A 25,424-nucleotide genomic window follows, 5' to 3' on the forward strand; every position below is an offset into this window, starting at 1 on the left:
GAGATGGGATCATCTGGCACAACATCAAGCGTTTACAATGCCATGGCACATAAGGCATGTTTTTCGATTTTACCACAGTATATATTTGCAAGCGAATATCCAGGGGCGCAGTCTTAGGTGGAACTAGGAACTCTCACTGAAAGTTTTGTCACATCACCTTACATTGTATCTACATCAATGAATGTCCTTGTATTCATTACCAGGATTTCCATAACCTCACATTGTTCACGATCAAGGAATGAAATGACCCAACACAAACATCTTATAGCCCACAGAGTACAGAACAAAAACAAAAATCCAATGAAAAGATCAACAAAGCTAACCCCGTAATAATAATATCCCACAGGCTCATTGGAACCCTCGGCGAAAATCGGAATCGGGACGGCAAAGGCTCCGGGAGATACGTTTAGCCATTGGGTCAAAATTACTGCGATTTCTGAACTTATCTTCTTGCTTAATCTCCTTGACTATTTCTTCATCACGATGGCTTCAAAATTGGCTTATTTTTCTATGTCATTGAGGGGGGCAGAATGCACCAGGTACATACATCTCCGGTTGATATCGGGCACATGCAGCCTCGGAGGTTTGATGACTTCGTTCTCGTCCCCCGCAATTTGTTTTCGTTCGATTTTCTCTTTTTTTCCCCCTTTCTTTTTCCGAGAGCTCATGATCCTCGACTGGTGACTCTTGTGAATTGCTTGTCGAGAGTGCGAACTTATTATCCGCATTAGGAAAGACCAATGTTTGATTCGAAACATTGCGAACTCTACATACAAGCGCAAGAGGCGCAACAATTCGCACCAGTTCTAAGAACTGCAAGACAAAATTATTTCCAGGTCTATTCAATTTTGATTGTCTAGATTCGACTAATCCACAACTAACTCGACCAGAAAGCATTAAATTCGTTTCATTTACATGAGCAATGCATTAACCTTCTAGCAAACTATGGTCCAGACCACAGCGCAGAACAAACTTGGCTTTGAAAGAACATCGAGAAAAAAGAAGAAAAAGAGGTATGTATCCCATCCGCACACCGGCGGTAAACAAAGAACACTACATAAAAACAGAAAGCTTACCATCTGATCAGTTTACAGATGATTTACTCCATGCTCAGACCGAGGTTCTCGTCGGCAGGCACCACACGAACGGTGTTGGTGTGGCCCATGCCGCCACGCCATCCCTGGACGCAGACGATGGGGTCGCCCTTGTTGATGATACCGAGCTTGAGACCGTGGTTGATACCCCACTTGAGGCGGCGGTCGACATCCTCCTGCCAGATCTTGACGTTGAAGTCGGGCTTGGTCTCGGGGAAGTAGAAGGGCCACACACCACGGTAAAGGTGGGAGTACTGGTGAATCTTGTCAGCAAAGATCAACACTTTCGAAGTATTCAGTGTCAACTTACGCGGGAAGCGGCCTCGTTGCGAGTGACCATCAGGATGGGGCAAACGGGGCGGTACTTGGACAGAAGGCGGGCGGTTTTACCACTATGAGTTGTCAGCATACCGTCAAAAAAACGACAAAAGATCTTTCCGCGACACATACCTGGTGGTCAGGACAACAATGGCACCGGCGTTGAGCTCCAGAGAAGCACTGACGGCAGCCATGGCAATGGACTCGGAGGTGTCAGTGGGGCGGGGAGCAAGGTTGCGCAGCTCGTCGAAGACATTAAAGTGAGGGATGGCGACCTCGGCCAACAGACAGGTCTCGGACATCATCTTAACAGCCTCGCAAGGGTAGTTACCCTTGGCGGTCTCACCAGACAGCATGACACAGTCAGCACCGTCAAGAACGGCGTTGGCAACATCGGAAACCTCAGCACGAGTGGGGCGGGGGTTGTATGTCATAGACTCCAGCATCTGAGTGGCACAGATAACGGGCTTGCCCTTGATGTTGCACTTGGCGATCATCATCTTCTGGGCAAGGAACACCTTAGGGGCGGGGATCTCAATACCGAGATCACCACGAGCAACCATGACACCGTCGGTCTCCTCAAGGATCTCATCAAAGTTGTTGACACCCTGCTGGTTCTCGATCTTGGCGATAATCTGGATCTCCTTACCCTCCTCACCGAGAACGGCACGGATGTCCTTGATATCCTCGCCACGACGAATGAAGGAAGCGAAGACCATATCAACCTTGTTCTTAACACCGAACTTCAGATCGGCAACATCCTTCTCGGAGAGAGCGGGGAGGTCTACGTTGGTGCCGGGAAGGTTGACACCCTTGCGGGAGGAAATGTTGCCGTTGTTCAGACACTTGACCTTGAGGTTCTTGTCGTCAACAACCTCGAGCACCTCAAAGGACAGAATGCCATCGTCGACATAGATGAGCTTTCCAGGGGCGATCACGGAAGTGATGTTCTTGTAATCAAGGTACCTGTCGGCAAACACTCGTCAATCTACGTCGCAAATCCAAGCTGGGGTGCGCCGCGCAAACGCCAAAATGCTTGTTTCGCCATTTTATTTTTCAGCAATGGGGGAGCTTACATGTTCTTATCATCACTGGCAGTGGCGTAAGCCTCGTCGGTGGTGATGTTGAGGATGGCGCCCTCCTTGATGGGGAAATCCTTGTCACCGACGGTGTTACCGGTACGGATCTCGGGACCCTTGGTGTCAAGGGCAATGGCGAGGGGTCGGCCAGTCTGGGTACGGGCAGCCTCGCGAGCGTTGTCAATAACAGATTGGTGGTACTGCAAACAAGTCAGTGGAAGTTTTTCTCTGAGATTGGATGGTAAGGCACTCACCTCGTATGAGCCGTGGGAGAAGTTCATGCGAACAACGTTAAGACCAACTATGACCAAGTCAGTTTACCATCTAGAAAAGGGGTACCTGTTTTGGAGACTGATTGCCATACCGGTGCGGAGAGCATTGATCTTCTCGGCGGAGTTTGTCTTGGGGCCTAATCGAATGGCAGTCAGTAACGGGTACTTTTTTTTCGTCGGTAATTCTGTAAGCTTGGCTTCAGAATGGTGCGTTACATACCAATGGTACCGATGATGGAGGTACGGCGGAAGTTCTTAGCAGGCACCATCTCGGTGTTAAGCTTGGAGTGCCACTCCAGCTTCATGCGGTTGCTCAGGTGGTCGAGGGAGCTGGTGGCCGCCATTTTGATGTGATGAAGAAGTTTTGTAGAATGGAAAGGGTAAAGTTATTCTGATCAATTGAGGATCAGAGATGATGGTAGAAAGGGAAAGGATTTGAGGGATGGAGGGGAAAGAGAAAACGGATGGGTGAGGGGCGGGAGGGAAAATGTTGGACGCCGGTGTAAGTATCTCCGGACAACCCCCAATGCTACACTTTTTTTTTTCTTTATTCAACTTATCGACTCTGGGCCATAATCTATCGCAAATACAAGTATTGTTTGACTCAACTTTTCTTTTCTTATTCCTTTATCTTTCTTTTAGATCTATAGATATGTAGGTAATGATCATCTATTTACTCAAGTATATAACTCATCGGTGTCGGTAAAGGCGGCATTGAATAAATTCTAGGCAGAAAAAAAAATTTGGACATCTCCAGACCGTTGACCGCAAAAAAAGCGGAGGAGGGCCCCCGTGCTGGCCTGCTCGCTGTACATTGGAGTCCTTTATCGAATTAATGTGACAAATACAGACACTCAATTGATCGAGCCTAGCGGAGTATCAGAAAGGGGATTTCGGTGGGAATGCGAACGCTTATCGATAGACCAAAACTAGGCTAGCGCCCAGGGCTGGAGAGCTCCGATCGCCACATTGTGGATTATGTCAGGTACCCAGCTCCAGCCACTCCTCCAGCCTCAGATCCAGCCACAACTAGTGGGTGTCATGTGAAATCCTGATTACCTCATCATATCTTAGACTCGTAGATGGGTACCCTATCACAGCTTGGGTCACGTTCTTACCTCCATATCTGTTCAAGCCTTGAAACCACTGCCGGGTACCCAATTTACTGTCTCAACATCTGTTGTCTGTCATCATGGTAAGATACTCTTGCTGTTTGAAATCAGCCAATTGAGGTTTACAAACTCCGAAGCATGGTATGACTGACTTGGGATGTTCACAAACTAGCTCGGCCGTATCACTCACTACGCATTCGATGCGGTTCTCTGTGAGTCCTTCAGGCCCTCATGTTTGATCCTTGGAACCTCAACTAACTGGCGCTTCAACTATAGTCTCCGCTTTCCTAGCAGGTGTCAAGCGGTCAACCGGCCTTACGTAAATACACCTTCCCTCTGATATTTCTTCCCACTTGGGATTTACCCTTTATACACTCTCCTTCCATTTTGAGTACTTATCATATTATGCATGATCTTTTGGCTAACTCTTTCACCCTGTGCACCCCCCATTCGATGGGATGTGTGCATGTGGGATCTTCTCAGCCCCAGCCTCAACTCAGACAAGATCACGGACAGCAAAGACGTCAAGAAATGGGTCGATAGCTACCTCGGCGTTGGCGAGTGGGTGATGGACCAATCCGTTGCTGTTATGGGCTCATCTGCCTGGTTCGAACGCCGCCGGTGATTCGCGCTACAACACTCAACTCGGGGAAACAATCAACGATTCCTTTCTCGCGACTTGAATTCCAGCCAATCGACGTGTGTTTGATTATGAAATATACGGAAATAGATACTGGGGTCCTCCTTCCCGTCCTGTGGAATGGATGTCCCTATATCAATTTGTACAGAATGGGTTTTTGGCAGATGGTGTGCCTCTGTTTCTCTCTCGGGGCACTGCAATCACACAATCTATGCATGCTTTAAGGCTGGATTGACGAGTGATGACCAATTTTTATCTACGCTCCAGCCTCAACTTTCGACCGATGCTTTGCGGTCATGGCGTCTTGGCTTTTTTTCGATACCTTTTGTCTTTGTACTTGTTTTATATCATCATACAAATCCACTGGGGTTAGCAGACGATCATTGTGCGATGGATATACATTGTAGACTATCGACATAGATCTTGCTCGTTTGGGTCCAACTTGCAGTTGGACTGATCTCTTTGTCTTCATTGCTCAAAGCGAGCAGCGTGACATAGGGTATGGAGATGCACAACATAGAGCGGTAGAGACAGTGCCCTGCTAAACACCAGTCAAGTCTGCAGCAGAGCGTCAATGTCCACCCGTCGGAAGTAAGATACATGACCCATTTCCTTCCAATAATGGGCCATGAGATCAGTAGATATGAGTATTAGTTGGGATTGAATAAATATGTCTGGAGATCTTGTCAGCAAACGTTTCCAATTTAGTAATAGGAGTACTCACCATCCTGAAAGCCAATTCCAGCGACATGGCCTTTGCAACGGACCATGCGGGCACCTATGAACGGTTCCTCTACCGCCACGCCCACCAAGCCCCCGGGGCCGATGTCTTCAGCTACCCAAGAGTATTGACCCCGCGGTACATTCATGTCACCTGTAAGCTTGATACCTTCTAATCGACCTCGCTGTCCAAGATCGATCATGTCGTCCACTTCTGGGCCATCTTCGCCATTGCTGACATCAATGCTCCGTGACTCTTCCGAAAGGTCCTCATCCACATCCTTCTGCAGAACAAGTAAGAATTCACATCCATGAGCAGAGTAGTCTCCAACCCAAATGCCCTGGTACGGCTTCTTTGTAGTCGGGTTGTAAAAATCTGGGTCGAGTGTCGAAAAAGTCGAATGCAACTGGCTTCTGCCTGGCGAGAACGCGACCCGGAAGCTCGTCCACTTGTTGATACGAAAAGAAGATTCAGACATGTCCGACATTCGCTTAATTCTTTCTGGCTGGTGGCCCCCCGTATGACGGGATGTGCGGGCATTGCTTGGAATAATCTGAGGTGGCCAGCACATTTCACCATCGGTAAGAGATTCCTGGTTGTTACTTATGGCGGAACAGAACGAAAGGGAGCTGTAGACATGGTGGGCTTCCAGCGCCAAGGGCATATGTCGCTCTTCTGACTGTGAAAACCGTTGGATTGGAGCTGCCAGGCATGACGGGTCTGGGTCTTTGAGGAACAAAGTCGGGTCATCTAACAACAAACGGACGATGGGGTCGAAAGATTGTACCAATACAGCGGGTTCTGCTGGCTCTGCGGGCTCTGCTTTCCAAAAATAAAATTCTGGATTTCCGCGCTCCGCGACCATCTGATATCCTTCAATGACACCCCGGCGTTTGTTATAGCGAGTCAGGATCAAAATTCCCGTGGGTTCGTTGTCCGCGAACCAGATCTTGTGTTGAGGGATAAACCAACAAGGGTGATATGCCAAATATAAACGCCGAAATGAAGCGAAGATACCTGGGTCCTTGATTTGATTAGGCAGCCTTGCATTTATGAGATCTGCCCATAACAGGTCATCCGAAGCATGGGCGGCAAGTGATCGGCATGTGGCACCGATACATGCAAGGTCCGGAGCGGAGAGATAGGAGATAATGACACGGATGAGCTCAGGAGGTAGTTTTTCGAGAAGAAGCGAAGGATTAGTCATTTTCGCTTGCTGTTCCAATCCAGATCGCTGGGTATTTAGACTGACGTCGCATTGCATCTATGGCTCAGACATACAAAGGTCAGCAGAGGCACAAATATTCCACTTCTTGTCCTCGACACATAATTCACAAGACATACCAAGTCGGGAGGTACGACTGCCATAGCGATCAATGAGAATGTACTGGTTGTTTCCAGCCGTGAGAGAGTAGGTTATGACAGGTCCCATTCACTAATGCGCGGATGACATCACTGGAACACTCAGGGGGATGCATGCCTCCAACGTTGAGTTGTGCAATTTACGAATAACAAAGAAGAAAGAATCTTTAGTCTCCAGACTCCAGTATCATCAGTGACCAATAGTTAGACTGCGATAATATTGTGAATTGGACCTCATTAGAGATAAGAAGATAGCAACTCCTCCGCATGAACTAAATCGATTTACCCGCTTTGCCGAACCCATCAACTTTAAAAACGTGGCATTTATACATTATGTAGGCATGTCACTCTACATAACGAACAATCAACGAAATACGCGTACATCCCATTACAAAAAAAAGGCTCTGTAAAATCCGTCTAGCCTTATCATCTTCGCAACCCCCCGCCCCCCCATTTCATTCTAGTTCCAGCAATCCAAGGAGTAAATCATCACCTTTCCATTACTTGAGAGCTTTGCTCTTCCATGCCTCCCACTCCTCGTGGTCAAAGTCCTTCGGAAGACCCGCTGAAGTCCTGCGAAGAAGTGTGGGAGTGTCTGCATATCTAGAAAAAAAACTATCATGCCTAAGAGAAAGAAAAATCTTGAGCCTTCCTACCTTTAAGGGCACAGATGGTGAAATCTTCACGATCCTTTTGCGAAAGATGGCAGCTAGCCGCAATTCATCCGCGGTTAGCTCATTAGAGCCGCTGTAGAACTTAGCCACCGGCCGCATCATACACGGGGAACAGAATGCCTCCGCCCTAGAAATGGTTTGCGTCTATTCCTAGTCTATGATTCTCACAATATCGAAACGGCTATTAACCAGAATATGGTCACCCGTTTCGTCTAGGTGCTTGAGAAACAATTGGTCGCCTGATGGGACGACTTCGCAGAGAGTGCCAACAATATCCTTGCGAAATCGATGGACGAGGTAGGTGTCTACTGGATAGCAGGAGTCAATCTCGCCACTAGCTATCATCCAAAAATGACCTGATAGCCCTCTAGCGAGAAAGAGAAAGGACCGAGTGGTCCCTTTACCACCCGGAACGTTGGTCGATGTGTGAGGCCTTCGACGTTCATAACATCTCCCACCGAGGGGACAGGTGATCCCATTGCTTCGAATGAATGCCTCTTAATTTCTAGGAAGATATCAGCCAACTGCTGCGTGACGTGCTCTCTCTGTTGAAGAGTCGCCACCTCCCAATTGAGAGACAGGAATGTAAGTGTACCGTTGAAGGTAAATTATAGTGGCAGTTTCGCTTCAATGATTCTAATCACGGACTTTATGTAGCGGTAAATGGGTGCCTGGAAGGCGAAAACCCACGAGCCATTTGATATTATCGTTGAATGTGATCTCGACGTGACTGTTCTGGTTTCCTATCATGGCAGACAAGCTCTTGGCGGTGCGTGGGACAGAAGTGTCTATTGCATAGCACACAATCTCCTGCTCTCTGAGCGGCTGGTTTTCCATGATTCCCCCGCATGACCAGTGAGACATTATAGTATAGAACTTAAGGTACTTACCAGTTGACAGATCCTATCAGGTTCAGCCTAAACTTCGGTGTATAGTATGTAGTTGCAGGGTACTAACTAGGTAACAGCAACCCATTTTAAATAACTAAATCCAGTTGTTTCTGCTTTTTCGACTTGTGTTCCCACCTGAGATACATAAGATATGATAGATCAAATATTGAAAAAATGTCACCTGATCGCCAAAAGTAGCAGATTGTTTATGGCCGGAATAGGCACGCGTCGGGGCCCCTGCTGCCTGTTGAGCCCCACTAACTTTGTTTGTTTACTCGGCCCGGGGTACAAGCAGATATAGAATTATTCTTATACATAAATGCCCATCCCTGTTGTTTTACTTTGGTGAAACCAAGACTCCGATGTCAATATTTTGAATTATCCCAACACGCTCAATTATGGATGTCAATGGACTAGGAAGAAAGAGAAAGAATAGCTCTTCTATTCCAGGCCAATCCCCAGTCTCGCACCGGACTCGACAAAGCTTGGCAGCAGGATCCGAGGATGCTGACCTCAAACAAAGAACCACATCTTCCACACCAAAGAAATCAAGAAAGAGAGTTCGGTTTTCTGACCCCGGTCCCCAGTTACTGCAAGATGTCGATATTGGGTCTACCGGTTTGACCCCGGCCATGCGCCGTACATCATTCAATCCAGATTCCGGAGATCGCACACCGAGCCGAAAGGCACGACGCAGGTCTGCCCCAACACCACGGTTCTCGCGGTCGTATGACCCGGTAGAGCCCTTCGATGAGACGTGCACTGAGCGGAGAATCCAATTCACACCCCTTCGTCAAATTTTGGATACACGTACTCAGAGAAGAATCAAACGAATCGGATTAAGCGATGAGATCAATCATATTGAACGTGAAAAGCGCGACGCGAGCAAGCTTGAGAAGACCATGCAAGCTTTGCGCCAAGAGAGAGATGCCCTCAAAAACGAGCTAAGCTCTGTGAAGCACAGTACAATGCAATTTGAGGACCAGGATTTGACAGCCGAATCCTACTGGATGACTTCCCAGGCACCTAGATCATGCGAGGACATGTCGGTGGCTTCAAACCACAGCGAGGATGATACAATTTGTCTGACTAACGGCGCTAATAACACTTTCATGTTCAGTGATAGTGCTATCATTGTGTCCAGCTCTCCAGACCTCCGTGGTATGCGAGGACACAACCTTGCGGTTTCTGATAGCCTGGTGCAAATTGAGCACCCTCAATCGGCTTCTACTACCACTCAAATGCATGTTTCAGATGAAACGGAAATATCAGATATCCACTCCCTGACCCTTGACCTGGAGGCTGCCAGAAGGGAGAAGAGAACATTATTTGATGCGTGTCGATCGCGTATTTCTGAGTTGAATGAGCCTAGACTTAACAATTTGTTTAATCATTCATCCCCGCCATCAGATTTCTTTGACAACCTTTTGGACATACTGTCAGCAGCTCTATCTCGTGCTTCGGACGCCGCCGAGGCGCTAGAAGGAGTCAGCCAGGAATGTGCTCGCATGGGGTTCTCCGGGGAGGGCGTGAACGATGTTATTGCCGACATGCGAAGTCATTTCCGTTCAGCACGCCTTGAGCTTGAGCGCGCTGTCCCGGGTGAAACAGCCAATGTTAGCCTTGAGGATGGAAAGGGCACACTAAACGCACTAGTCCAACGCGTTGAGTCCCTAGCTCAAGATTTGGGGACGGAACGTCACTATCATCACGGCTCACTTGGACGGGAAAAGGCTTTACGCGGACAATTCGATGCTTTGTTACATCGATATGAGACAGCTGCGAGCAAAATTGACACCCTCGAGAATTCCATCACATCTTCGGCGGGCGATATGCTCCACACACGAATTCGAATGCAAGATCTCGAACGTGAAGGCCAAGAACAGGCCATTGGGATTGACAGATTAAACGCCGCTCTCGACAAGTACCATGACGAAGTGAAAAACCTCGAAGACCTCATCGACAACCTTGAAAGGGAGAACACGGCTACAAAGGAAAATTACGCGAGACAAATCTTCAAACTCAGGACGCAAGTAGCCCATGAGCGCTCGAAATGCTCTTTGGCTGAGACCTCTGCTTCCGAGAATAACTCTCGTATTCGGGATTTAGAAGAAACAATCGAAACCAATCGAATTCAAGTTCATGATTTAATGGCTCAGGTGGAGGTACTCAAAAAAGAACATCAAAGAGCAATCGAGGCCCTCGAACAAAATCACAGCGAGCTCCAAAGCCACGAAGCAAACAATGGAACTCTCAACGTCCGTATCTCGGCTCTCACCACATCATTGGATAGCGCCGAATCCGAAGTTCAACGCCTTGACCTCCTCAACAAGGGTCTACGAGAGCAGCTCCAAGTCGAAGTCGAAGCTCGGAACGAGCTTCTAGACAAATGGGCCGCAGACCAAGCTCGGTCATTCGCCCACATGAAAGAGACTATAAACTCAGAGCGCCGCAGAGCCAAGGTTCGCGCAGCCAACTGGGAGCTGAAATCGGACGATCTCATGTCCGATGCTACCACCACCATGGGGGGCGGGAGCGAGCCCGAGCCAATTACACCCGTTAGCATGACCCGATTCGTTGACATTGAAGTTGGTCGGGGCAAGAATCGGCGCCGGATGGACAGTGGCATTGGAATTTTGACCGAGGAAGAGCTCATGAGAGATGCTTCTAGCTCGGATCTTCAACATAGTCTCGACTCGGACATTGATCTTCCCACATCGGAGTTTGCTTGATGCTTTGGTTGTCACCTTATACTGTCATTCTATTATTATTTGATTTTTGTCACATTCAGGCGTATAAACGGACTTCATTGTTTTGGTGGAGTTTGGCTTGTGTCCATCTTATACTTCCGCGCCTTCACATGGCTTTCTATATATCTCTAAAAATTAACACACTTTCCTTTCAATGAGCTACATTAAATCAAGAAAATCCTGGCAACACCTGCAAGTATGTCTTCAAGTTTCTCTTACATACACACTGTCTTCTTGATTCATGAAAAATTTTATATTATCAGATGGTATCTTTTTAACCGCAGACGAAAACAACAGATCATCAACTGAAGCCACCCAAGTCAAATCAGGGCCGGTCCGAAACTTCTTCGCCAGACACAGGATTTGGTTGAGGGTCAATGTGTGCTTTGCTCCCCGGCCGAGAAAAGATAGCACCAAAGAGATTGAATACATTGTTGCAGCGAACAAAAATGCAATAGCACAGCGTGATTCCCGTAACCAAAATCTCCTCCTGCGCGGCTCTTTCATTCTTCTTGGGACCGTCGAACTCGATTTTGCCAATGTTCGTAACAGCCCACGGGTTGGCCGAGAACCTAGCCACAGCATTCTGCTGCTCATCTACACAAACGAAGTCCCAGGTCTTGAAGCCAGCATCGCTAGTCCATGTCAATGTGACCGGGGTGTCGGTTTTGGAAAAGTTTAGTGAGCGGTGCGTATACAAGGTTCGCCAGCGTTTCTGGGCCAGAATTTTGGCCTTGTGTCCATACAGCTCGTAACTTGGGTTGATGGAAACAACGTTTAGTTTTCCGCTCCCAATGACTTCCTCACTTGGGACTTTTGTGAAGACCATGGTGGCTGCTGATTTAGATGCGAATTTGAATGGGAAGTGAATTGAGTAAAGGGGATCTGAGTTGGAATTATTTGCGTCGAAAATTTTCCCTTGCCATTCCTTCCATGAGAATTTGATTTTAAAAGTCGGAGTTGTTGTGGTGGGAATTTGAATGTGTTGAGGAGTCCAAAGGGGATATCAGACGAAGCGACGGTGTTCGAGTCTTCCGTGAATGGATGATTCGAAACAATATGAGATTGGGTCTCGGACGAGGCCATTTTGTATAAGTTCAAATTCAACGTGCTTCAAATTCAATCTATAGAGGAAGATCAGTCACCTTATTATATGTTTGTTGATGCTAATCTCACACCTCAGCGTAGGCTTGGCATCTCCAAGAACATCCCGCAACACCAATCACATTGGTGTTCCGAACTCTTTCTGGGGCCATGAGGTCATTCCCAAACGATCAATATTGGGGGCCAGAACAGGGCCGAAGATTGCCGTATACCAGTGTCATTGTAAGGAGATTGATAACTCCATTTGAAGCAATTCTAAATACTCCAGGGCTTCGAGATGCCCAGTCGGATTTAATCAGCCAATTGGACAGACAAATTTTATAGAAGATACCTTACTACATATGTAGACATCTCTTACATATAAATACTTGTTGACTAGCTGTGTACAATCAGAAATAACATTTTTTTTGTACTATTCGGGATAATAAACAACTTAGGGTTGCTCAAGGTAAATCTACGCTTAGTCGATATTAGGAAAATCAGAATAGCTTATCGATAACAGGATCGTCAACGATGACGTTACTGGGCGTCAACATAAACCCAGATTTCTTCTTGCTTGAGCTTTTTGTGACCAGCACTCACACTCCTAGACTAGAATATAGAAGGACCTGAGAGCAACCAGGCAAAAATATTCATTAACATATCCAGCCAATATCGCATAATTGAGCATGGCCGACCATGACACAAATGCCCACAAATACCGCTTGAAAGTGACAGCCGGTCCAGTGTACGACCGCAACACTCATCAAGTGGTACCAGTGAACGGCGAGACAATCCGCATAGAAAATGAGCATGCGATTGTGAGTCTTTGTGTACGAATCCAGGACTATGCAGGTAAGATTCGGGCTCTGCATCCATTCATGCAGTTTTGGAGAGCGAAGCGTTGGCAAAGCTCACCAATAACACAGGGTATCCCGAGAAATCACCTTCAACAAGCCCGTATTTTGAACATGAGCTGCACAAAAAGGATCTATACTCCATATGTTTCTCGATAATCTTCAAAGAACCAGTGAACGGTAACAACCTTTTTTTCGGCAACGACTTTGAGAATCCAATCCGCGACATTCTCCCTCCGGGATTCAATTCCGCACTGAAATTGGTTAAATGGACGCTCGATCCAGGCCTAGACGGCGATGTCTACGCCGATCAACCGTATCTGTACAGCCCGGCACTGGCTACGTGGGATATCTTCCGAATCGGAGATAAGATGAGCAAAGAAGACAAAGTTCCCACCCTTCATGACGAGGTAATTGAAGAAGGCGCTTATAGCGATGAAGCTGCGGAGATTCGTCGGCAACACAATATTCCTGATACGGTTGAGGGGCGTAGGAAACATTTCCAGAATGAAGGGAATAGGAAAGAATTTGAATTTGAGCCGGGCAGGATGTATGTGGCTGATTTTGGAAATCCTTACTTATCTTTCAGTGGTAAGTAGATTACAGCCAGGATGATCGTTTTGTTTGAACTCGCGGGCTGACTTCTAGTAGACTTTTCTATCCGTCTTCCTGGGTTCACTCTGCATGCTATGAAGTATGTGGAAGAGAAGAATCATGAGCTGCGGTATACTCTGAAAGACACGTCTACGGGGCAGGTTTATCTTGCTGTGCTGTTCTCGGTGGTTCTTGAGGAATTAGAGGACAAACGGGATAAGAGTGATGATAGCAAGAGCAGGGAAAGTGAGGGCAGTTTGGGGAAGTTTGAGTGGGAGCCCCAGCCATCGGCTGACGATGTTGAGTGAGGGGCTTCGGTTTTGATAGATGATTGTAGCACGGAGTACAATGGGAAATGGCCAATCTTCAATTTCATTAGAATGAACTCAATTTTAATTTCTGGACAACGAAGAACTACAGCTTCATTCTCTATAAGCATCATCTGCTAACTGTGGTTGATTTACAAGATTTCTTTTACAGTCTCTTCAGGACATCGTCCAAGACTTGCTGAGTAGTGGCCTTACCACCCATGTCAGGAGTAAGGAACTGAGCAGCATCCAAGTTGCCGTCAACGGCAGCGTAGATCTTGGCAGCGGCGTTCTCCTCGCCCAAGAACTCGAGCATGAGAGCAACACTGCGGATAGTAGCGATAGGGTTGGAGATACCCTGGCCCTCAATGTCAGGGGCACTGCCGTGGCAGGGCTCACCAATAGCGAAGTTGTCACCGACGTTGGCGCTGGGGACGAGACCCAAGCTACCAACGAGGGCAGCAGCACCGTCAGAAAGGATGTCACCGTACAGGTTAGGGGCGACAATGACATCGTAGTATTCGGGCTGGCGGAAGAGCTTGTAGACCATGGAGTCAACGATCTGCTCCTCAACATGAATAGAAGAGAACTTCTGGGCGGCAAGAGCCTTGCGAGCAGTCTCGCGGAAGAGACCGTCGGTCTGGGAGAGCACGTTGGACTTGTGGGTGATGGTGACCATGGGCTGGTTGCGGGTGGAAACGCCGGGGGCAGCGGTGCGGATGTTCTGGCGGCGGAGGGCAATCTCACCGGCGATGGTGGAGATGCGGCTGGAGGCGCGCTCGGAAATGCGCTTGATGGCCTCGGCAACTTTGCCGTCGGGGCCCTCAGTGGTGCGCTCCTCCTTCACGTAAAGGTCCTCGGTGTTCTCGCGGACAATAACGAGGTCGATGGGCTTGCCGTTGCTGCTGCCGGCAGTGGTCTTGACGGGGCGGACATTGGCGTAGAGGTCGAGCTTCTTGCGGAGAGCGACAATGGGGGAAGAGTAGCCGGCGACCTTGGTGCTGGGGGAGCTGGAGATTGGCAGCCATTGTCAGCGGAACTGACCAAATAGAGAAGCGAGGGCAAGTTATCTACCTGACGGCACCGAAGAGAGCACCATCACACTCCTTCTTCAGAGTGTCGACGGTCTTGTCGGGCAGAGCAGTTCCGGTCTTCTGGAAAGTGTCGTAGCCGGCCTCGAGGTCAACGAAGTTGAATTTGAGGTTCAGGGAAGAAGGGAGGGACTCAAGAATCCGACGACCGGCCTATATATCAAGAAGCAACTTTCAGTCAGTGAATTGGTTCGTTGTTGGAGTCATGAGAGGGCTACCCACCGGGATGACCTCCCGTCCGATACCGTCTCCGGGGATGAGTCCTATATAATTCCGCCCATTAGTCTATTGACTAGCCACAGAACCACAAGATAAGGGCAATTGTACCAATGCGAAGTGTCCGGGCAGCGGCAGCCATTTTGTTTGACTTGTTGAAGAGTTGCTTTCCTGAAATCGACATTCGCCGTCATCGGAGCTTCTCTTTTTTGTATACGGAACCGGATCATTGCTAATCCGCCTTGACTCCGGGGTCCGGAGGAGCGGAGACTCGAGACGTAGTTTGTACCCTGACTGTATCAAAAGTGGAACAAAGAAGGCTCTGGGCCAAACAAGATGAACAATATATTTCAATGCTACCTCTGAACTTCATCGATGTTCATCACATCCCCGCCCCCGTGCATCTCCCCTAGATGGACGTCGTTGTACCTACGGGGAGAAGACACATTTGCACACATTTGCTTTCATTCGTACCTAATTGAAACTAGAGGAAGAAAAAATCCAATGGCACCATTCTTAAGAGAAGGGTCATTATCTGTGCACAAGCATTCAAGTATCACTTCACACAGTTTGACTTAGAGAAATGATCTTTCCAATCCAAGAGATGTCCTTTCCCCTTCCAATAATCAGGATAATGGCATTTGCCAAGGATAATTGGACTAAACCCATTTGTCCATTGACTTCCATCCATCGCTTATTAACTTCGAGGCTGCGACCAGGGTATCTTCCTTATTATGATCCAACGCGATCACCGCATACTGATCACCACTGAATACATAGAAGTGACCTTCGTGATTCAAACTCGGGACAATTGCATCAACAGTGTCAAATCCAGCCTTTGCAATGCTTGGCCAGCCATCTTTGATTGGTGTAACTGTGCGGGCCATCTTATCGGTAGCATTGTCCACGCGAACATAGTTCAAGCCTCGGAAGAAGTAGATTTCGTTTTTGGTCCCCGGTACCAACACTGCTGCATCGACGGTATCGAAGCCAGCTTGGACGAGAGACTTCCATCCAGATTCAATATGATGGACTCCATCAGTGACGAAGCTGTCATCGTAATTATCGAGCTTTATTTTGATATAGCGGCCCCCGAAGAAAACGTACAGCTGGTTTTCAGTGCCAGGGACAGGGACAACAGTGTCCACTCTGCCAAAGTCGACCTTGCTCATCGTATTCCAGCCCTTGCGAATTAGGGTTGGACCAGCAACAAGAGAATTCTCATGGCTGTTTGAGGTAAATCTGACACGGCCATAATTGCGGCCGGCGAAGATATAGTATTCGTTTTTCCCAGGAATGCGGTAGGCGGCGTCAACCATTTTGAATAAAAGGTCAATGATAAGAAAAAGCCTTGATAATGCTGCTATTGCTTATAAAGAGGAGGGCATGTAGAACATGAAATCAAGATCAGCACGAATGATGATTTACAGTGATTTTTATACTCCAGCTCTTCAGAAACACCTAGTTGTATAGTCAGCGGTGCAGATCTTTAGTTAATATATGCAGTGTTACAGATAAGTGAGTGAGTGCAATGCGTCGGTACAGTAGGAACGAACCTTACGGGTGGATTGATCAGTGTCTGCTTCTTGTTCTTTCTAACATATACTGCATCTATGATGTGCTCTTTTACAGAGACCAGGGGTGCAGATCACTCAATCCAGAGATTCCACTTCCTGATACTGGGTCAATCTGGGGATCTGTAGTACACCCAAAATGTACTACATACATAAGTATGTACTAAGCTACCGGGCACCGTATGAGCTAGACCGACATACTTGGCATCTGACGTGCAACACAAACGGAAACTTCTACCAGAGAGGTAACAATCCGAGAACCACAAATTGGGGATTATTTGGGAACTTTGTGGCCCAAAACACCAAATCGGTAAAGTCTTGATACTGAAACATTGAGTAAGCTAGCGCGTGTGGCGATATTGAACTACATTGTCAAGACGCTGATATCCTATTATTAAATTCATGTCACGTCAAGAATGGGTTGAGCTCATAGAATATGGGCACTATGGAGCTATGGAATGATTGAGGCTATGTTTTTGGACATTGCCCATGTGTTTAGGCACATGTCAGCGGAGGAGCCTGGAATTGTTCTCACGCGCCCATTTCATTCGTAACTCTAGCCGTGCTACGCCAACGGAGACCGAGATCTAAGCCATCGCCGTTAGGATTCAGTTCAGGTGCCACCGGAACAAACTTGGCGCGCCTCCACACATGATATTTTACTAAGTCAGATATATGGCACTGAAATCTACACCTAGTGCAGACTAATATGCATGTTTGAGCTAGTCTAGCCTACCAGGAGGTACATAGCCAAGTTATGTATATATGTTCTCAGCTGAGCAGTACTAAAAGGGTATTGCATGCGGTGGTGAGACTTTGAGATATGCCAGGATCTCGTAAAGTGAGAATTAGGGAGCTCGTCGCCGCAGCCTTGATGTAATCAGACCACTCTCCTCCCCTCACACTGGTTTGAAACCTCCAAGACGCAATATACCTTGAAATGTATTGAATTAAATTGAGACAAGTCAAATTTGAAGCATGATTTGCAATGAATCTCCATGTGTATTCTTTAGAACAACGAATAAAAGGTACCATAAGCAGATATGAGCCTTCTGAACGTTATGGACAATGCATCACGGAACACATCCATGCACCTCCATGGCTGACGGCTACTACTCGATCTGTGCTACTCTGCCAGATCCCAAACCCTAGATGTTCGCCACCAATAGAATGATATGTCCCAACGAGAGGATATCTCTTCTTGGATTCCGAGGCCCGGCGCTTGAAATCGTACGAAATATGATTGATCTTGCGTTGGACCACACACGTGCTACTCCCCGGAAGCAGAGTAGCGTACTTTAGTTCCTCGACACGGGACACCCATTCCGCTGAGGTCAAGGCCCTCCTGAAAAACGATCCCATCTCCCTTGCCACTGCGGATTGGCTCAAGTATGTAATCTGTTTTAGGGGTTGAGAGTCCTTCAAAATCTGCAGAAGGTGCGTGAGACCTGGCGATCCAGGGAGAAGCGTCTCTTGATGCTGAGGTCCAGGGTGATGGTCTGCACTGGGATAATCACGCGTTTTGCTACTAGGGGCTCCAGTTCACCATTAACAATTCCAAACAATCTTTTATCGTGGACGAGAAAGACGGTGCGTAGATCATTGAAACAAAGGAGACTAAGCTGGCGTAGCATTTCAGGTTCAAGGTCGAGTCTGACTTGGTAAATTTCCTCTACAATATCTCCCTCTTTCTCTGTCTGACTGGGGACCAAAAGGCGAACATCTTTATCGATAACACAGCAGAGCTTGAGCTCGCCCCTTGACTTTGGATCCGGAATTAAGCAAGATCTGCAGGCTCAATGAACCGCGGAGTTAATCCTCAAAAGCGTTGAAATAGTTTCACAACCATAGGACTATCCATTCCCGGCTCTTTCCCCTTGAGCAAGTGAAGAAGCTGGCCTGGCTTGAATAGCCTAACAGTTCGCCAACCATCTATAAATTTTGTTTACCAGGGAGCTTTCTTTGGATGATCGTATCTCACGATCGTGCCAAAGAGGCCATTATGTTCACCGTTGACGCCAATATCTCGCATGGCCTGTTGTACATACACATCGTGCATGAGCCCGTTGAAGGAAAACCGGGTGTTAATCTCACTTATGCGAAGCCTCTCGTTTCCAGCTTCATTCTGCTCAATGAGAAAGTCAGGTCGCCACGATCCCAAGCGTCCTCTCTAACGGGATAATATAGGGTCAGGCTGAGAATTTATCCACTTTGAGAATCGATTCAATGTTAATACCTAGTGTGTATGTTTTCTCTCACGGGAAGAAAATTCTCGCAGAAGATCCTCCTTTTTTTTCGGTCAATGGCATGCGCTTCGGAGACTGCGCCACCAAAGCTTCATTTGTGTTTTTCATTAGCTCCTGGTGCTGGACGCTGACGAGGATCGGGCATGGACAGCAGCTAGCATGGGATTGGTTGGGCAAGAGCCCTGCAGGACATAGTTGTTGCAATCTGGTGTGAAGTAATTCATGGTCCTGGAGATCGATAAATATATCCGGACTATACAATGTGACAGATTCAAACTTATCTCCATTTTGAGGGACAGGGATTTGCTGAGAACGAGTGACTGTGGGATGCTCTATTTTGCGATGAACAGTTGTACTCAAGATTTCACGCTCGTGACTAAGTATATATAGTCAAAACTGATTGAATGGTAGATTAATGTCTTTTTTTAAAACGACAAAAAGAAAGAGAGAGAAAAGATAGAGCGCCAGAGAACCTAATTATTTCCCACGGTCAGCTACCAGTCACGGTGTGATGCTTGAGGCACTCTCGGCTCCACACCCACGAACGGATCACCGTTGATATAGTACAAATACTAGATCTCGAAATCGGCTGTTTTAGGCAAATAGTAGAACGAGACTCGGAACGAGAAATACTAAAAATGATTACTTGGAGGACAAGTAGAAGGAAAGCACTGTTCAATTCAAGTGGACGAAACTTAGGGAGAAATACGATAAACTTCCTACATTATTGCTTGAGTGATGGTTGAGAGGCCACTCTTTGTGGACGAAATCGTAAGCATACCATTATAACTTCACCCCATCTTACCAAAAAGGGTCACTTACCGCGAAGGCGAATTTAAATAAAAAAATTTATTCCCATACCCTCTGATTACGGCTTTGTAGCGGGTGTTTATGCCAATCATCGACGCTAAACCTAAATGGGTCATTTACCACGAGGTAGATCCACCGAATATACAAAGTCAAAAATCGCGAGGCCTTTGAAAGAATTTCCAAATTACGATATGGAGATACTTAAAGAGACGGAATCGCCCTCAGTCTTCTCCTGCTACATTCTGCACTCCCTTGATAGCTTATGCTATATTTCAACATTCTGTTCCTAAGATCAAAAAGTCACCATGGTTCTCAACCTTCTATCCCGCTCAGCGGATTCATCGATCTCAGCCGGAAAGCGAAACATTGCCATTGCAGAGATTGTGATATTTTCATTTATTCATATCGTTCAGTTTAGTGCAAGGTTCATGCAAGAACAGCGGTACTGGCACCACAACAAGAATAAAAGTATCGGACGATGCGTTCTCTACTCTTGGTGGAGTATGGTCGGTCTTTTGTCGCAGAGTAAGTGATGGAAACTCTCGAAAACTCATTGTTCTGGGCATAAACTCATGATTTACCACAGTTCGCATCGCTGGCTCAGCCTTGGTGCTCGCCACATCCGCTAACTCGCACCCGGACAAGCCAATGCTGATCGCGGCATCTATTTTGCAAAGCGTAGGCCTTTCGCCCCTTATGTTCGAAGTAAGCCTCGTTATGTTAAGAAGGTATGTCTAAAAACTCTAGCAGAGACATTTTGTGGCTCTGGATGATATTGACAGTGTTTTCAACAGTGGACAATCCGGAGAAACTGGACCCGGAAAATCGAAATGGACCAAGTCGATTCGCTTTGCGCTGCACTTCTTCCGCTTCCCCATTTTCATAGCCATTGTTCTGGCCGTGGTGGGAGGGAGTATCAATATGCACTCGTTGGGCGAGGCTGGATCCATTGTTCTGGTGGTCACTTTCGCCTATGTGTGCGGTCTGGTCGCGTGGCTTGCAGTGAAATCCCGATCAATTCTTCCTAAGTCTGGTCACCACGCGGTGCTGCTGACAGTGTTGACTCTGCCCTTCTTGCTGGTCCGAATTATTTATTTCCTGTTGTTGGAGTATGGCCCCCCTAGGTTCAACCCCGCAAATGGTGACGTTGGAATCTTGATTGGAATGGGCCTTTTGATGGAGATCATCATTGTCGTCCTGCTATTCATAGCTCGGGCAGTTGCGGAGCCTGTTTGGCCATCAATTTTTGCCAAGCGCATCGCGTACGACGACCTAGAATCACCTGTAAATTGAGAAAGGCCATGCTTTCCATCGGCGATTGTCAACATAATGGCCCGGCAGAATGACATAGAGAAGGAATGGAGTTTTGTTGATAGCAGTCTTTATTTCAGTTTTCTCTGAATCACAGAACAGTTTTATAATTCTCCGGTTGGGCGGCTGCGTAGGTCTTGGAAAATTGCTCGAGTCGGTTCAAAATCCACGATCTTGTTACTGTATCCGCGATCTCAAACGCCACACGGAGAGGGAACCCCATTCGATACGGGCCCATTACTCCCACACTGTTGTATTCGACTGACATGCAAATTCGATCTCGGAAATAGGCGACCATCATTTCATGATTGCCTGGATACCCACAGGTCTTGAAAATTTCATGAATGATCACCATGTAGGAGTAGTAGCCGCAGTAGATGGTTGCACAGCTCAAATCCGTGTAATCAAGGACAATTGGGTACAATTCGTCTCCCGTTGAGGAAAGGGTCTCAACAGGTGGTGGTGCAATTTGTGAGTATTGCTCGTACCAAATAGCCAATTTTGTCTGCATCTCGAGGGCTTTAGACAGCACTTCAGATATTGTGCGTAAGGCTTCGGCACTGGTCACATCAACATGTTTTAAGTCATAAAGTTTATGCACAAGACTTGGGGCGTATGTGAAGTACGCAAAGAACAATTCGATACTGTGATGCAATTTGGCTGGCAGGTCGGCTGTGAATTGTTGTCTCATCTTCTCATGCCAGTGGTCGGAAGCTAGAAAGCATTCTTCGCCAGAAAACATGGAGTGCATCACCTGTGCAAATATATTAGCTTGCACTTGATGTGTGGAGTTCTGTCTCCGAGACGAAGTCAGAATAGAAGATTCCAGGCTTACAATTAGACCTCTGGACGCTTTGAGTAGTGTAATATCAAGCTCATTGGTATACCTGTCCGGTCCTCGGATTTTAGCTAATTGACTCAGCCCTTTGGCATGTTTCATCCACGACTCGGGGTTCTCAGTGTCGGTGAAAAGCTGTGTCAGGTCAGAATACTTCCGCCGCTCGTCACGCCATGGGGAAAAACCTTACTTCGTACATACACAGCATTACGACTGCACAAAATACATGAGAAGATAGGCTTTCCGCGGGGGTTTCCAAGGACCTTCGAAGTCCATGTAATGCTTCTCCGTATGCTGATCGAGCATATGACACCATTTGCGTGTTTTGAGCTACGCGCCCAAAATGATGTGCTGTGAAAGACCTGATCGTGGCATCCAGAACTCGATTTTGGCCATAAATGGAGGGAAGGAACCCAAGCCATCGGGTCACGACATGTGTCGGGCTAGGTGTATATGGTTGAGAGAAATCGTCTATGAGCGCACAGAGATATTGCATGACATTCAAATCTGTCGAAATGATAATTCGCAGCCCTTCGTTCCGAGCTCGTGCCTGACTGGCAGGCTCAAGCTCTATTTCTGGGCTGGAGGTTGCACTCTGGGCTGTTCTACCGATTTTTCTACCAAGTGAATTGGGTTGACGTCGATCACGGTATGGCTTTCCGGTGACAAACTTGAAGCCCCGATCATATCCAGGGCAAGTCTGCCCATATTTTTCACATTTGACACAACCAGGAAGTCTTTGATCACACTGTGGCGTTTGTTGGTAACGGCGTTGTGGGCCTGTCTAGATGACTCACCTTGACTCGGCGTTTAACACAAAGTGAGCAGCCATTGCTGCGAGGCACACCGACCATCTTTTATCGTAACATCATAAGCATGCATGTACCTAAGATGAGATAATTAGGGAAGTTGACTCGTATACGATGTGATCCCCTAAGGTTTCCAGGTTCTGCTGTGTCAGCAGAACCTGAGAGCGGAAGTGGGCCTAAGGCATTTTGATGCCTTAGGCACTACTTGCTACATGTAAAACTGGGTTTCTCACTAAGCGATACCTTGGCATTATTATGTAATTTACTATTATATACTCGGTGCCTCGGGCATCCAATGAAAACCATCTGATCCTTAAAGTATCACATCTGGTAGCATGTCGTGCAAAGCCTCACCTCCTATGGTGAGCTCAGAGGGGCAAGTAACATGCTAAAAGGGCCACTTGCGCCCCCTGAGACCTGGAAGAAATCATTTCTCCAGGGGCTGAAGCAGCGAGCGATCAGGATGGCCAGCGACATCGCCATCCTGCCCTCGCCTGCTAGAATCCGATCCGGGACCCAAAGGGTGACCCACTATGTGTGCGGCGAGCAGCCGTGGTACTGACGCTCGCTTGCTAACAAACGAGGGCACACATGAAGGGAATCCCTAGGTACCGAAGGATATCGATCACTAAGGGAAAAGTGGAGACCCTTAGTTAACAAGAAGAGGATAGAAAGCCTACTTGCATTTGCTAAGTAAAGCATACCCTCATCGGAACTCCCAAGGAAAACACCAGAAGACCCCTCGCCAAGATGCAAACCGAAGGCCAAAACCAGCATGCGGTCCCATTCAGGCACTCGCTGAATCAAGTCGAGCAAATGGCTTTTGACAGGTTGCCGGTAGCTATGCAGAACATGCAGCTGTTCGCAATGATACCAACGGACGATATGCACCGGGCAACCCAGCACGAGGCGCTGATGACAATGGCCCTGGGAGCGCCACCACCTAATGGCGCCCAGCGAGTCCACACCGGCGTTGGCAGCAAGCTGAAAGACGTGCCGAAGCCTGAAATGTATCGCGGCTCCCAACAAGGGAATGCAGCCCGTCACTGGCTGCGGGACTGCGAGCGATACTTCGAGACGAGAGCTGAACTTGCTGGCGAGGAGGAGGAAGAAGGATACAAGGTGATCATTGGCCGCACCCACCTAGCGGAGACCGCCCTGATCGCCTGGCGAGGCTTGGAAGTGGCCGTAGAGAGCGGCCACATGCAGCGAATCACTACATGGGATGGTTTCAGAGCCTGGATCCTCGAGAATTTCGAGGCCAAGACGGCGGAAGCAGATCGCTACCGCGCATACATCACCCGCTTGCAGAAGTCCGATAACTTCTCGGAATACTTCCGCAAGCTGCAGGAAGCCTCGCTGAACCTACAGCGACCTGCTGATTCCTACAGCTTTATCCTTCAATTGGTGTCGGGGTTGAACCATGAGCTTAGGGCTGAATGGTATAAACTCCAGGACCCGCCGACAGAGGTTACAGAAGTGCATAACCGTCTGCTCGAGCTGGAAAGAGGCTGCAAGGAAGCAGCCAACACGAGAGGCAACCGTTTCTTTAACCGGGGGCGTGGTCAGCAAGCAAGCCAGCCCCGAAACGACGATGCCATGGACCTATCCGCGATGGATAGTAGCACCCGATCCTTCACATGCTATAATTGTAACAAACCCGGCCACCTGAAGCGTGACTGCCGGTTGTTGAAGAAGGAGGGAAAAGCGGAGGGTCAGTAAGCCCTGGCAAGCTTGCTGACCCATTAGGAAAGCCACGTCGGCCTGACAAAGCCGAACGTGATGAGGAACCTCGATTCGCTGTGGTCGAGGCAGAGATCCAGCCGATGGCTGATGCCTGGCAAGTGGGAAGGCCACTAGAGCCAGATGACGAAACAGAGTTACAGTCCCTAGGGACTGAAGAGCAAGCTTCTATGAGGCTAAATGCCCTTGGGAATGAGTTGAACTTCTACGACGGAAAGGTTCAACGAGCGGCGTCGAAGAGTAGCGCGGCAGTGAGGATGCTCCTGGATTGTGGAGCAAGCCACACCTTTGTATCACTCGCCGTAGCTAAGAGAATCGGTGGCCGATGGGATAGAGATAAATCCCTGCCCGTGGCCCTGCCAAATGGAGAGCGACTGTACACAAACGGGAGCATGTTTGTGGACCTCCATATTGGCAAGTGGAGCGGAGCAAAGAAAGTTTGGGCGATAGATATCGCCGGCTACGATGTGATCCTCGGCGATGACTTCCTAAGGGAGCATAGCCGGTACGTTAGCTTCCCAGAGAGGAAGATGTGGCTCGCCGATGGCCGAGGAGGACAGATAATGGTCGAGGGCGTGAATACCCGCGCTCTCAAACGGGAGCAAGTGGGCAGCCTTAACCTGCTGTCTAAAAAGGATTGCCGCCGCGCTATGCGAAGCGAGCAAACGGAGATGCTCTTATTCATAGTGAAGGCAAACGAGCCTGAGCCCCCTCCCGAAGACCAGCGAATTCAACAACTCCTTAATGAATATAGGGATGTCTTCCCGGACGAGTTGCCACAGGAATTGCCACCGAAGCGGCAATTCGAACATCACATCGATACAAGGGGCGCTGACCCCGTAAACCAGCCTGCTTACCCGCTGCCAGCGGACAAACTGGCAGAGCTGAAGCGGCAGGTAAAGGACTTGCTGGACCGCGGGCTCATCGAGACGTCGTCGAGTCCGTGGGGATTCCCGGTCATCTTTGTGAAGAAGCCGGAGGGCGAGTGGCGCATGTGCATCGACTACCGCGCGCTGAATGAGCTGTCGGCCA

General features: G+C 48.1%; 13 protein-coding genes across 13 annotated transcripts; 5 read left to right on the plus strand and 8 right to left on the minus strand.

The window, feature by feature from the left end:
* Positions 1 to 1,099: 1,099 nt before the first annotated feature.
* N7529_005718 (pyruvate kinase CDC19) lies at positions 1,100 to 3,107 on the minus strand (the record flags this gene model as incomplete). The annotated part of the gene is made up of 7 exons (XM_057241245.1): positions 1,100 to 1,348; positions 1,405 to 1,486; positions 1,545 to 2,378; positions 2,489 to 2,691; positions 2,746 to 2,792; positions 2,856 to 2,900; positions 2,984 to 3,107. 7 exons carry the CDS (start codon positions 3,105 to 3,107, stop codon positions 1,100 to 1,102), a joined length of 1,584 nt encoding a protein of 527 aa, XP_057096604.1.
* A 1,234-nt stretch (positions 3,108 to 4,341) lies between these two features.
* Positions 4,342 to 4,500, plus strand: N7529_005719 (DUF1748 domain-containing protein; the record flags this gene model as incomplete). Its single annotated transcript, XM_057241246.1, has 1 exon — positions 4,342 to 4,500. One exon carries the CDS (start codon positions 4,342 to 4,344, stop codon positions 4,498 to 4,500), a length of 159 nt encoding a protein of 52 aa, XP_057096605.1.
* A 719-nt stretch (positions 4,501 to 5,219) lies between these two features.
* On the minus strand, positions 5,220 to 6,443 carry N7529_005720 (F-box protein; the record flags this gene model as incomplete). The annotated part of the gene is made up of 1 exon (XM_057241247.1): positions 5,220 to 6,443. The coding sequence occupies one exon, from the start codon at positions 6,441 to 6,443 to the stop codon at positions 5,220 to 5,222; it is 1,224 nt and encodes a 407-aa protein (XP_057096606.1).
* Positions 6,444 to 8,560: 2,117 nt separating this feature from the next.
* On the plus strand, positions 8,561 to 10,894 carry N7529_005721 (uncharacterized protein; the record flags this gene model as incomplete). Its single annotated transcript, XM_057241248.1, has 1 exon — positions 8,561 to 10,894. One exon carries the CDS (start codon positions 8,561 to 8,563, stop codon positions 10,892 to 10,894), a length of 2,334 nt encoding a protein of 777 aa, XP_057096607.1.
* Positions 10,895 to 11,237: 343 nt separating this feature from the next.
* On the minus strand, positions 11,238 to 11,741 carry N7529_005722 (uncharacterized protein; the record flags this gene model as incomplete). Its single annotated transcript, XM_057241249.1, has 1 exon — positions 11,238 to 11,741. One exon carries the CDS (start codon positions 11,739 to 11,741, stop codon positions 11,238 to 11,240), a length of 504 nt encoding a protein of 167 aa, XP_057096608.1.
* Positions 11,742 to 12,684: 943 nt separating this feature from the next.
* On the plus strand, positions 12,685 to 13,754 carry N7529_005723 (DUF1769 domain-containing protein; the record flags this gene model as incomplete). Its single annotated transcript, XM_057241250.1, has 3 exons — positions 12,685 to 12,850; positions 12,925 to 13,443; positions 13,504 to 13,754. 3 exons carry the CDS (start codon positions 12,685 to 12,687, stop codon positions 13,752 to 13,754), a joined length of 936 nt encoding a protein of 311 aa, XP_057096609.1.
* Positions 13,755 to 13,920: 166 nt separating this feature from the next.
* lysB (homoisocitrate dehydrogenase lysB) lies at positions 13,921 to 15,203 on the minus strand (the record flags this gene model as incomplete). Its single annotated transcript, XM_057241251.1, has 4 exons — positions 13,921 to 14,764; positions 14,829 to 14,998; positions 15,068 to 15,108; positions 15,173 to 15,203. 4 exons carry the CDS (start codon positions 15,201 to 15,203, stop codon positions 13,921 to 13,923), a joined length of 1,086 nt encoding a protein of 361 aa, XP_057096610.1.
* Positions 15,204 to 15,720: 517 nt separating this feature from the next.
* N7529_005725 (uncharacterized protein) lies at positions 15,721 to 16,380 on the minus strand (the record flags this gene model as incomplete). Its single annotated transcript, XM_057241252.1, has 1 exon — positions 15,721 to 16,380. One exon carries the CDS (start codon positions 16,378 to 16,380, stop codon positions 15,721 to 15,723), a length of 660 nt encoding a protein of 219 aa, XP_057096611.1.
* A 1,314-nt stretch (positions 16,381 to 17,694) lies between these two features.
* On the minus strand, positions 17,695 to 18,567 carry N7529_005726 (uncharacterized protein; the record flags this gene model as incomplete). The annotated part of the gene is made up of 3 exons (XM_057241253.1): positions 17,695 to 18,063; positions 18,084 to 18,423; positions 18,479 to 18,567. The coding sequence occupies 3 exons, from the start codon at positions 18,565 to 18,567 to the stop codon at positions 17,695 to 17,697; spliced, it is 798 nt and encodes a 265-aa protein (XP_057096612.1).
* A 13-nt stretch (positions 18,568 to 18,580) lies between these two features.
* Positions 18,581 to 19,256, minus strand: N7529_005727 (uncharacterized protein; the record flags this gene model as incomplete). The annotated part of the gene is made up of 2 exons (XM_057241254.1): positions 18,581 to 18,803; positions 18,895 to 19,256. Coding segments are annotated over 2 exons (585 nt in total), but the record flags the coding sequence as incomplete, so codon positions are not given.
* A 740-nt stretch (positions 19,257 to 19,996) lies between these two features.
* N7529_005728 (uncharacterized protein) lies at positions 19,997 to 20,984 on the plus strand (the record flags this gene model as incomplete). Its single annotated transcript, XM_057241255.1, has 3 exons — positions 19,997 to 20,216; positions 20,278 to 20,419; positions 20,486 to 20,984. 3 exons carry the CDS (start codon positions 19,997 to 19,999, stop codon positions 20,982 to 20,984), a joined length of 861 nt encoding a protein of 286 aa, XP_057096614.1.
* Positions 20,985 to 21,093: 109 nt separating this feature from the next.
* N7529_005729 (Zn(II)2Cys6 transcription factor domain-containing protein) lies at positions 21,094 to 22,694 on the minus strand (the record flags this gene model as incomplete). The annotated part of the gene is made up of 3 exons (XM_057241256.1): positions 21,094 to 21,975; positions 22,031 to 22,588; positions 22,638 to 22,694. 3 exons carry the CDS (start codon positions 22,692 to 22,694, stop codon positions 21,094 to 21,096), a joined length of 1,497 nt encoding a protein of 498 aa, XP_057096615.1.
* Positions 22,695 to 23,399: 705 nt separating this feature from the next.
* N7529_005730 (C2HC-type zinc finger protein) lies at positions 23,400 to 24,371 on the plus strand (the record flags this gene model as incomplete). The annotated part of the gene is made up of 1 exon (XM_057241257.1): positions 23,400 to 24,371. One exon carries the CDS (start codon positions 23,400 to 23,402, stop codon positions 24,369 to 24,371), a length of 972 nt encoding a protein of 323 aa, XP_057096616.1.
* Positions 24,372 to 25,424: the final 1,053 nt, after the last annotated feature.

Source organism: Penicillium soppii (assembly GCF_028829465.1).
Source record: "Penicillium soppii strain IBT 18220 chromosome Unknown utg000005l, whole genome shotgun sequence".
Lineage (NCBI taxonomy): Eukaryota > Fungi > Ascomycota > Eurotiomycetes > Eurotiales > Aspergillaceae > Penicillium > Penicillium soppii.